The sequence below is a fragment of the Bos grunniens genome, chromosome 6 (assembly GCF_055505025.1).
Source record: "Bos grunniens cultivar Pamir isolate PY7600 chromosome 6, Bosgru_T2T1.0, whole genome shotgun sequence".
NCBI classification, from domain to species: Eukaryota; Metazoa; Chordata; class Mammalia; order Artiodactyla; family Bovidae; genus Bos; species Bos grunniens.
Window position 1 is genome coordinate 30945264 of NC_141170.1, and position 12301 is coordinate 30957564.

The window sequence follows — 12301 nt, forward strand, 5'->3', positions numbered from 1 at the left end:
GTTAAAATAAAGCCTCAAAGTTGGAGATGCCAAATTTATATTTATAAATGTTCCTTATTATGAAACAAGTTCCCTTAAAATGTGCTCTGTTAGGCTCCATAAATATCACAAAATTCAACAAATTCTAAAATCCTAAAAATCTTACGGTCTTCTTTTACTAAAAGGTTTGTGAAAATAGGATTATATTTATTCCTGAAAAAAATTTAAATGACTTTCTTCACTCAGTCTTCACTCTAGACTGTGCTCAGTCATTCACAACCAACAGTCAATTTAAATTAAAGCACTTCTCTGTGTTCCATAAAGCTAAGAAGGACAGCTTTTAAATAACAAAGACTTGACACAAAGTATCAAAACAGTTTTCCTTATATCAGTATCTTACCCACAGACTAACCTATTCATAAATATTTGTTAAATCAACATTTAACAATTTAATTAATAGAACCCACTTGGCATCGGAGTAGGAAATGGCAATCCACTCCAGTGTTCTTGCCTGGAGAATCCCAGGGACGGGGGAGCCTGGTGGGCTGCCGTCTATGGGGTCGCACAGAGTCGGACACGACTGAAGCGACTTAGCAGCAGCAGCAGCAGTACCCACTTGGCAACCAAGAATATAAATCTAATGCAATGAGTTCATATGCATGGTCATAAGAGACTTTAGTTGTGGGAAGGACATGTTTTTAGGATAGTGAAGATAAAAGCCCTTATTTTTACTTAACAGTATGGCAGAGCTCAGTGGTAAAGAATCCACCTGCCAATGAAGGAGACGCGAATTCAGTCCCTGGGGTCAGGAAGATCCCCTGGAGGAAGAAATTGCAACGCACTTCAGTATTCTTGCCTGGAAAATCCTATGGACACAGGAGCCAGGCAGGCTACAGTTCATGGGTTGCAAAGAGTCGGACATGACTGAGCATGCATCCTCATGGCAAGGGGAGAGCTTCAGATTGTAAAGCTCTCAGATTGTAAAGAATTTGCCTACAAATTCTGGTGGCTTAGATTGTAAAGAACTTGCCTACAATGCAGAATACATGGGTTGGATCCCTGGGCTGGGAAGATTCCCTAGAGAAAGGAATGGCTATCCACTCCAGTATTCTTGCCTAGAGAATTCCATGGATAGAGGAGCCTAATGGGCCACAGTCCAGGGGGTCACAAAGTGTCAGACATGACGGAGGGACTAACACACTTTCACTTCATGGCAAGGGGAATAGAGCATCATTACAGTAGAGCTTACTGAAAAGGGCAATAAGAGCACTGCATATTCTTGGATCTCAGAAAGCCAATGCTCTAATACTTTGTTGCTTAAGAACAGGAAACAAGCCAGGGCTAGATCCCAGAAGACTGTAAGGTCAACTCTTGGCAAAGCAGTTCAGTTACTCCCAGAAGCCCAGGCTAAACTTTAACTGCCTACACTTAAGGAATCCATGCACACCCACTCTGGAAGTTTCAGAGTCCTCTCAGAGAAGCATGATGGCTCAAATGTATGTGGCAAGTTGGAGAATTCATGCAGCTATCTATGCTGCCATTCTAATTTGATTATATCTGGAGAGAATTCCAGAAAAACATCTGCTTCTGCTTTACTGACTATACCCAAGCCTTTGACTGTGTGAAAGTGAAAGCAAAAGTCGCTCAGTCCTGTCCAACTCTTTGCAACCCCATGGATTATACAATCCATACAATTCTTTAGACCAGAATACTGGAGTGGGTAGCCTTTCCCTTCTCCAGGGCATCTTTCCAACCCAGGGATTGAACCCAAGTATCCCATATTACAGGCAGATTCTTTACCAGCTGAGCCACAAGGGATCACAACAAACTGTGGACAATTCTTAAAGAGATGGGAATGAGGCCACCTGACCTGCCTCCTGAGAAACCTGTATGCAGGTCAAGAAGCAGCAGTTAGAACTGGACATGGAACAACAGAATGGTTCCAAATTGGGAAAGGAGTATGTCAAGGCTGTATACTGTCACCCTGCTTATTTAATTTATATGCAGACTATATCATGCGAAATGCCAGGCTGGATGAAGCACAAGATGGAATCAAGATTACCAGGAGAAATATCAATAACCTCAGATATGCAGATGATACAACCCGTAGAAAGCGAAGAACTAAAGAGCCTCTTGATAAAAGTGAATGAGGAGAGTAAAAAAGTTAGCTTAAAACTCAACATTCAGAAAACTAAGATCATCATGGCATCTGGTCCCATCGCTTCATGGCAAATAGATGGGGAAATAATGGAAACAGTGAGAGACTTTATTTTCCTGGGCTCCAAAATCACTGCAGATGGTGACGGCAGCCATGAAATTAAAAGATGCTTACTCCTTGGAAGAAAAGCTATGACCAACCTAGATAGCATATTAAAAAGCAGAGACATTACTTTGCCAACAAAGGTCCATCTAGTCAAAGCTATGGTTTTTCCAGTAGTAATGTACGGATGTGAGATTTGGACTATAAAGAAAGCTGAGTGCTGAAGAATTGATGCTTTTGAACTGTGGTGTTGGAGTAGATTCTTGACAGCCCCTTGGAATGCAAGGAGATCCAGCCAGTCCATCCTAAAGGAAATCAGTCCTGAATATTCATTGGAAGGACTGATGCTGAAGCTGAAACTCCAATACTTTGGCCACCTAATATAAAGCACTAACTCATTGGAAAACACCCTGATGCTGGGAAAGATTAAAGGCGAGAGGAGAAGAGGCCAACAGAGGATGAGATGGTTGGATGGCATCACCAACTCGACGGACATGAGTTTGAGTAAACTCCGGGAGTTGGTGATGGATAGGAAAGCCTGGTGTGCTGCAGCCCACGGATGGGGTCACAAAGAGTTGGACACGACTAAGCAACTGAACTGAACTGACTGGAGCCTCTGGAGCCTCAACTGATTTATTTTGAATACAGTTCCATGGGAAATGATCCATATGCCTCTCAAGATTTGCTTCGAAATAGGTGTGTGCATATGTATGTACACAAACACACACACATAATGTGATATATATATTATATATTACATATATAGGTGAGATTACTGAATTTATATAACTGAGAATGTATGTGAATACTAATTACATATATATGTATATATATATATATTTCTGCTTTGAAATGAATGCTTAAATGTAAATTCCTGTCATTGAGTAGGCAAGACCTCCTGAAGAGAAGTTGGCAGAAGAGTTTGCTTAAACGACACCAGTGTGGATGACTCACTCATGTTTTCACAACATGCTTCTGCCCAGCATCCATGTCTATTTGTAGCCTCACAATAAAGGTCCTACATGAACGTCTCTCAGCTGCCCGCCTCTAAAAGCAAGGACACTGTAGTCGGTTGACTCATTTGAGCTGCCTGTGCTTTTGTGAATAACCCACTGCCACATTTATGAAGGCATGTGATACAATTGAAGATTATTTCAGGCTGTGACAAAGCTTTTCTGCTCAGTTCTGATCTAGTGTTTAGAAAGTCAGATGAAGAAAGAAGATTTCACCCCTTTAAATAGGTCCACTACAGACCACTACTGGTATCTCGGGGGAGCATAAAACAGATTGCTTTATCAACTCTAGATTGTAAATACCATCAGAATAGGGATTCTTACCTACTTTGGTCATGTTATCTGTATCCTCAGCACTTAATGCCTGGGACACAGTAGACATCCAATAAATATTCACAAAAGAATGTATCGACGTCTGCCTTAGACTAGTAAAATAACCTGGTCTTGACACCAAATCCACAAAGTATTTTCTTTTCCTGATGCCAAGTCAAGAAGACATTTACTGCCAGAGCATCAAAACCTCTGTATGTTATAAGATGGCCAACAGGCTCATGAAGAGATGGTCAACATCACTAATTATTAAAGAAATGAAAACCACAACTACAGTGAGAGTTTTCACCTCACACTGGTCAGAGTGGCTGTCATTTAAAAAGTCTACAAATAACAAACACTAGAAAGGGTATGGAGAAAATGGAACCCTCTTACACTGTTAGTGGGAATGTAAACTGGTGTAGCCCTATGGAAAAAAGTATGCAGGTTCCTCAAAAAATCAGGAACAGAGTTGACATATGACCCAGCAATCCCACTCCTGGGCATATATTTAGGAAAAAAACCTGTAATTCAAAAAGATGTATGCACCCCAATGTTCATATCACAAAAAAACACCTCTGTACGTTAAAGAACATATACCCTTTCAGTTTTGAGACACTCTTCAACATATTAAATTCACCTTATTCCCTGGTCTTCAAAATAGATAAAACCAATAGATACACCCATCTAAGTCATCTACCACTGCAAGAAAACCTAATTAGATGACTATAAGCAAAATTTTTCCATATTTAAATTCTAGGATATGTAAAATTACTATGTAACTATTGAGTTGCATATGCGTGTGCATGTCCTAGTCAAATTATATTTACACATATTATATCAAAAAACCCACTGAATCTATGAACTCATTTACTAACAGCATCATTCTGCCCAAAAGAAATTCATAAGAGAGTATTCTGTTCAAGAAATAGCTATTAACGATCATTAATTTTTTAATCCCTGTTTTTCAATGTTTCTGCCACCCACTGAAAGTACCAAATGTAGTATTTCATCCACATAGTTCTTAAAACAAAAAAGTCTTCAGAAATGACATGAAGACTAAATATATGTATATATGAGTGTTAAATATATCCAACACTATTTTCATTCAGAGAAAGTTTCAAAAAACCGAATTCAGTTTCAGTGAAACTATCAATGGAGGTTACATAATTTATTGATACAATGGTCCATTATGTCTGACAAATTATCCTCATAGGTTTCAATTAGATACTTGATTAAGTCAACTCCTAGAAGTAACATCCAGCAAATGGTCATTTTAATGGACATCCTGACACACTGAAAGCATTTATATTTCTCCTAAAGTCTTTAGAACCCAGAAAATAGCTTACTCCACCAGCAAGGCCTTTCCCATAATACTTGTCTCAGAGGACAAACCCACAGTAACTATATATGTTACACAACTTAATCTTTACAGAACTCACTCATATGCAAAATAATGCACCACCAGGAGGGATCAACAATAGACTTGAACAGATTTCTCTCTCTCTCGTGAGAGATGCAGCATTTTAAAGCTAAGTCTCACGAAGTTGAAGAGTTCAATTCAGCTTAAAAAGGCAAAAGGGTAACACAAAAGAAATGTCGTTATGTCTCCATCTCAATAAGAACATTTAAAAAAAAAAACACATGTTGAAAAATTATCTTCACCTGAAAGTCTATCTATATTGTGCAAGACAGAAGGAGGTTTTGTTCTTGCTACCCTCTCAAAATCACAGCTTTGTGTGATTTTTTCTTAACATGTTGTTCAGTGGCTCAGTTGTGTCCAACTCTTTGCGACCCCATGGATTGCAGCATGCCAGGCTTCCCTGTCCTTCACTTAACATGAGGTTGCCTGTCTTATCTTCTTCGTGCTGGCCTCAGGGTACTTCCCCAGTGCTTTTTTCCTCCACTTTGTTCTTTTGAATGACGTATTTTAATTATCCTTAGACTTTCATTTAGATGAAGAATAGCCACGCAATTTGAATACAGACAGATTTTGTAAAAATACCATTACTGAATTACTGTTACAACTAATTTACTCATTTTTGTCTATGAATGAGGAAAAAAGGGGAAGACATTTTTTTTCATATACTTCATCTCTGTGACTACAATGCTTGGCTTCTATTCCCCATACTTGGGAATATACAGCTAAGTGCTTTCTGGTCAGCACAATGTAATTTTAAAATGTTGATCATTGGCCAATATTTCAGAATCACCAGATTTCACTTAAGAATTTGAATTTCCAACCTCTCTTTGAAAATCAGAAAATGAATAATGAGTGCATATTCACATGGCAACAAGGAAAGCCAAGTGGCAACTGCCCCCTTTCAAAGGAGCAGGAGGTCACGGGAGGCATCACAGTGCCCAGCTGTGAGAAAACCCAAGCCAGCCTTGGACTAGTCAGAGGGGGAGCCCCCAGCCCCGGCAGCAGTCACGTGAGGAAAGAAGCCCTCGGGCAACTCCAAACTCAGCTGCCAAAACACTGCAAGTCTACGAGGACCTAAGGGAACAAGCCACCCAAGTCCATCAACCACCAAAACCATAAGAGAGAAGGAAAAAATGGTTGTTTGAAGCCTCAGATTTGGGGGTAACATGCTATGCAGCAATAGATAAAGACTAAAAGATGAAAGTGCTCTTAACAAATGAAATAAAATTGTTTAAAGTAATGTCTCCCTTTTTTGCTTGGGTCAACACAGATGTCACAGAGCATCTCCATCTTAATTTTGTGTTTAAGCAGAAATCTAAAATATGAAATGTGCCCAGGGGAGAAAACAGAAGTAGAAAAAAAGCAATCCTTTGGAAGCAGCTCTATTATTTTAAATGAGCTGGTTGGCAGCACTTATTAATGTCACATAGGTTAAACAGTAATAAGTAGTAACACAGAAGAACAGTGTTTGAAAAGGGCTTGAATCTGGTTCTTTTCAGCTTCACTCACTACTCTATACTCCGCAACTAGCACAATGCCTATTTTTGCCTATTTTTTTCCATAATGACTGGATCAACTAAAAGAGGTTTTGTACATATCTTTCTGATTATGGGAATTAAAAATATCTTTTCTATCACTAAAATTTCAGCTATTATGGCTACAAGAGAAGGGCAAATGCCACCTGCAAAGCAACCAACAAAATAAGCTAGAATCTTAATGGCTTAATGAGAGGCAGATCCAGGAATAGGAACACCAACTCGTGGCTTTTATCCTTAAAGCTGAGTTCTTCTCATAAAGATACAAATTCAGTCTTGAGCAAAACACCCATCGTCTGCTCACATGTAAAAGGAAGCTAACCAGGCATTCCCCCAAAACTTGATATATCAAGTTTAACAGTGTGGTCCATACATTCAAGGTAATAGAAGATCGAAACCTTATACCCGGCACAAAATTAAAGCAGCTGATCTGCTTTTGCCCAAAAAGAGCTATATATCCTCATTTCCTTCCCTTCTTTTTCCCACTTGTGACTCAAGCCAGATTTCATCGAGCTATTTTTGTAACTACTAAAATGCTGGAAATACAGCAGCAGACCAGAAGCAAAGTAAAATGCAGCATCCAGCAAAAGAAAGAAAATCACGCTGAGTAACTGAAAGGCCATCTGCTTCTCGCTGAGCTGCAGGGGTGAGGAAGGCAATCTGGCTGTACTATTTGTGTCTTCCCCCAAACCAAACCCACCTGCATGTTGTCAGTGGCATCCCCAAGCAGTCCTCCGAAAGTGATAGCATTAGTTACAGTTGCCAGATAAATGAAGAGAATTGCTGAAAGAGCCTGAATATTTAAAGCATCATAAAAGTCACTGGCAAAAAATGGTGCTTTCCTCTTTATGTCCTTAATTAGTCCACCACAGAACCTGGGTAGGGAAAAAGCAAATGTGACATTGTAAAATAAAGTATCGGGCAATGAACCAAGAGATAACTTATTTTAATCACAGAGAAGGTGTATTTAAAGTGTTTGAATCAGCAAGATACTATTTCAGCCCTTAAGATACAATCAGAAAACTGTAAAGGAATACATTTTCTTCTGTCTTCTTTTTGATCACCAAATTAGGCAGTCACATTCCCTAGACTGTTGGTCTTTAGATGAGAGTGAATTGTGTAGATGAATTCAGTGTCAATGTCTGAAGGAAAACATCCCAACCTGTGAGCCGATCATAAGGCCCTTTCTAATCTTGTCAGAACTTCCATCCCAGCCTCATTCATTCATACCACGTTCATACCACAAACGTGTATTTGGTCATTTGGGATATGCCCAGCACTATTCTGAGTACTGGAAATACAACAGCGAATAACACAGGAAAAAATACCCACCCTCATGGAGTTATTTTGAGTGAGGCAAACGAAATAAGTAAAATGCATGGGGCTAAAAATCAAAGAAAAAATTAAGTGGGGATCTGGGTTAAATGCTAGAGTTGCTATGGCTGTAATATCAGAGTGGCCAGAACAGGACTCCTAATGGGTGACTTTGGGGTGAGGATCGGAAAGAATGAAGGGAGAAAGCCATGCAGGTGTGTCATGGAGGAGCGTAGCAAGCTGAGCCGCCTCATATCCACAGGCAGGTCAGCTGCCTGTCATGTGTCAGCTCATTCCCTCAACCAAACCTCACTCAGCTTTCCCCACGTTGTGCCTTCTGCCTTTGATGTCTTCCCTCAGAGTGCTACAACCCTTGGAAGTCTTGATCCTCCACTCATGGCAAGACTTGCACTATGCTCTCACACATTCTCAGGATTGTGTGTCTGTCTGTCTGTCTTAGCTGCATTCAACGCCCTGCTTCACTTTTCTTGGTATGTACAGACATATTGCATGGTAGCAGACATTGCAGACATGCAATGCACTTAGGAAAGTTAAAATATCAAAGATTACAGTCTGATTAAATAAAGAAGTTAAATCCCAGAAATTGTATCTATAGAAGAGGAAAAGGATATTTCTAATGGGAATAGTTTGTAAAGAACTGTTCAGGGAAAAAATGGGGGAGAGAGAGGTTCTATTCTCTAGTCTTTAAGAAGAAGAGGAGAGAAATAACATCCTCTTCATTTGGGAAACAAACCCAAGTGGGTCATTGGAGGAAGGAAAGACGTCATTTCATTCAGATTCAGTTGTCTGTTAAAATGACATACCTTTGTGTTTTCAAAAATCTGAAGTGTTTTTTAAAAAGTCATATCTTCGCAGATTCATTTCAATATTTGGCAAAACCAATACAATATTGTAAAGTTTAAAAATAAAATAAAATTTAAAAAATAATAAAAAAAGAAAAAAAAAAAGTCATATCTTCATAAACAAGTATCCTACTTAAAACTGTACTTAATTCAGATTGAAATGGAGAACCTAATAGTGAAGGCATAATTCTAATAAAAAGAGATTTAGCCAAAGCTGCCTGAGAAACCTGAGCTCCCCACTGCAGGCCGAGGAGACAGTGGCCTGGCAGTCACTCATGTCTGTAACATGTAGCTCTGTACATGTTCTATAACTCTGTACTCTGTTCTGTAATATGGGTACACTTCTGAGTAAATGTATCAGGAAGAGATGGAATCAAGAAAGTCAAGGGCAGGGAGAGACTGGCCTTTCTGCCACACCCGCCCCCCATTTCTCTAACAGCTCTCATTCATGCCACTGCCGTCACACTGGCCTCTGTGCCAACCCAGCACCCACTAGGCACCCTGCTGTTCTCCACCCCCCACCCTAGGATCTGCCTCCCCACTTCTTCAGGACTTTCCTCAAATGCTGCAATTCCCTCTATGGCCTTCCCTTACAGACCATGCTATGTAAAATGGTATTACCTAGTACCTTTCGCCTGTTGCAAAACTCCCTACTTCTGCTTTACTTTGCCCCACACAATCAGATTCACATTTCGTTATCTGCTCACTGTTTGTCTCCCACCACTACAAAGACCCCTAAGGACAGAGGTTTTCCATTCATTCACTGCTGCAGCCCAAGCGCCTGTGACTAATAATACACCATAAACCTGTGTTGGCTGACCGAACATAGAAACCAGTAACAAAGCACTGACAGAAAGATTAAGGGGAATTCAGACCAGAGGGGAACCTCATCATGAACAACAGAAGAATCCATAAGTTACCTTCCAGTGCGCTGCAATTCCTCACAATCTGCATGTCCTCCTCCTCCATGGCCTCCATCGTGGGGCGTGTCCCCATTCATCTGAACATTCTCTCCACCTGAGTACATATTCTTTCTAATCAAGACAACAGAGCCCAAGAGAAGATTAGTTTTATTTTATTCACCTGCCTCTTAGCTACATCATGCACTAACTAATGAAGAGATGGACCAAAAACCCTTTGGGAGAAAGATTATTATTTCCTGCCACCATCCTGTGTGTGCTTAATAGCTCATTGGTGTCTGACTCGTCGCGACCTCGTGGGCTGTAGGTTCCTCTGCCCATGGGGATTCTCTAGGCAAGAATACTGGCATCAGTTGCCATGCCCTCCTCCAGGGGATCTTCCCAACTGAGGGATCAAACCCAGGTCTCGCACATTTCAGGCAGATTCTTTACCGTCTGAGCCACCAGGGAATCCCGTGAATACTGGAGTGGGTAGACTATCCCTTCTCCAGGAGATCTTCCTGACCCAGGAATTGAACCGGGGTCTCCTGCATTCCAGGCAGACTCTTTACCAGGGAAGCAGACAACTTTAAAGTGTTCTAGTTAGAGCCAAAAAAAGTGAGTAGATGAATAAAAAGTTGAATAAACTGTATGTTGTATGAAAGGGAAATTGTTTCATCTGGAAAACCACAGATTTCTAGAAAATGGCTTCCCCTCAATTATCTCACCCAATTTCTTAACCTCTTAAATCTACAGGGAGCTACCTTGAGTAAACTGATCTTTCCACCTATAAAGGGGTCCCAGAAACATCCCAAAAGAATCTCTACAGTGTATTCCAATATCATAATCTGAGATCTTTAATTTGTAATCACTGAAGAATATCACCACATGCTCATTTTCCAGTGTCAACCAAATGTCAAACGAAGGCACATGTGTGATTCATTTGCCATAATACCTCAAGTTTAATGGAATCTGTCAATATTAAGGCACTAGACAGAACCTCTTCCAAAAAAAAATCTCCTTCTCAAAGATTAAAACTCCCAATGGCCTGATCGTTTTACCTTTTGTCAGACGATGGAAGACTCTTAGGAGGCTCTATCCTGATCGCTGGATCCCATTCCCCAGGTGGAAGGACAATGACTTCGTCTAGGAACTCATCTATGCCAGCAATCAGGTCCTGCCTATCTTTCGCTTTATAAGCAATGTCATGGAACACCTGAAGAAGAAGAAGAGATGTGCTGATCCAACAAGAGAGCTCTCCACACGCCTCAGATGTTAAGGCTGAAGGATGCAATCCATAATCTACTTTAACATTACTGTGACCATAGCCTCCTATTTCCTACTATTCAGCTTAATCTAAAATATTTCAGTATCCAGATTATGAACCCAAAGAATATAGGTAGAGGCATGAGAAAACAGCTGTGCTTCTTTTATATGATTTTTTCCTAACAATACCATAAAATAGCATTGCCTTTCATCTCCCACTGGTATGTACTATTACTGATATGGTTGCTATGGAAGCCAGATGAAAATAGTTTAGAGAAATACACAATCACTCCCTGAAATAAAAACTACTGGGCCAAACCACTGCTTCTAATTCAAGAAGGAAAAGTTCAAACTGAGTGTTAAGACTCGTTAAAACTCAAATTCTGCAGCTCTCAAACACACAAATAATTTGAGTTAAAGCAAAGGGGTTTTAAGTAGGTGATCATCTGTCTGTGTTTTAGGAAGCCAATAACCCAACCATCCAAGGTAGCAAATGTGTATCATACTCTTTGTCCATCATTTCATTCTTCTAACCTGCCTGATAATCTGAAAGTCCTTTATATATAACCCAAGCCTTTCATACCTTGTAAGTCAAATTCTTTAGTCTCCAGCAAAGAAGATGGGCCCTGTTTGATACCTTTGGCTATTCTTAAAGATTGCTATCTCTTTTCTCCTCAGTAGAATGTGTGAAAGCTATCAAACAGCACATAATGGTGTGGGGGTTTTGGGGTTTAGGGGCGGTCATTCAAAGCGTAGGCATAACATCTGCAGTGGACATAACTGGCTACAGCCTTATTTTCTCTTGCTACCTCCCACTATGGAGGCTGGAAAGTCAGTATCTTTCTTAGCCTAGCCTGCAGGTAAGGATGGGCAGTTCTGACTCATGGGATTAGAAAAAAAGAAAAAACAATGTGTGGGAGGAGCATTAAAATACCAGTTCAGAAAGAAAGACACAGCTAATATTCCCTGCCTCCTCCTTCTTGCTTTGCTATAGATGGTGTGAATGGAGTTGACAGCAGCAGCCACCTTAAGACCACAAAGCAAGAGCCTTGGCCCTTGATTTACCATTAAGCAGTTAAGTTTAACCAACTCCAGCAACTACTTACCTCCAAATTTCCTAATACGTGTGCAAAACAAACCCTAAATGGTTTAAGCCACAATAAGTCAGATTTTCTATCATTTGCAGCCTAAAGCATTTCTTTTTCTTCTTTTTCTTTTTTGCCTAAAGCATTTCTAATCAATACATCTTAGGGTGAAGAATTAAGAAATTGTAAATATGCAGAAATAAATAAAAGAACTCACTGAGATGTTTAGTTGCCTCAAAGGAAAAAAAACAGCACTGCTATTCATCAGTGTTCCCAAATTAAGTAACCATCTGAGTAATCACAAATAGAACTGCCATAACTAAATGCTCTATTCTCCACTCAACACATGGAGAAG

The 12301-nt window shown here is 40.1% G+C and overlaps 1 protein-coding gene across 11 annotated transcripts in view; it reads right to left on the reverse strand.

Moving 5' to 3' along the window:
• The window catches only part of SLC4A4 (solute carrier family 4 member 4), a 379388-nt gene that overhangs the window by 92596 nt on the left and 274491 nt on the right, over window positions 1-12301 (reverse strand). For all 11 annotated transcript variants that reach the window (XM_086405458.1, XM_086405455.1, XM_086405451.1 and 8 more), the window contains 3 exons: window positions 10657-10811; window positions 9617-9730; window positions 7220-7394 (listed from right to left, as the gene is read on the reverse strand). In XM_086405458.1, coding sequence (XP_086261584.1) covers window positions 7220-7394; window positions 9617-9730; window positions 10657-10811 — 444 coding nt within the window. The remainder of the gene's footprint in view (window positions 1-7219; window positions 7395-9616; window positions 9731-10656; window positions 10812-12301) is intronic.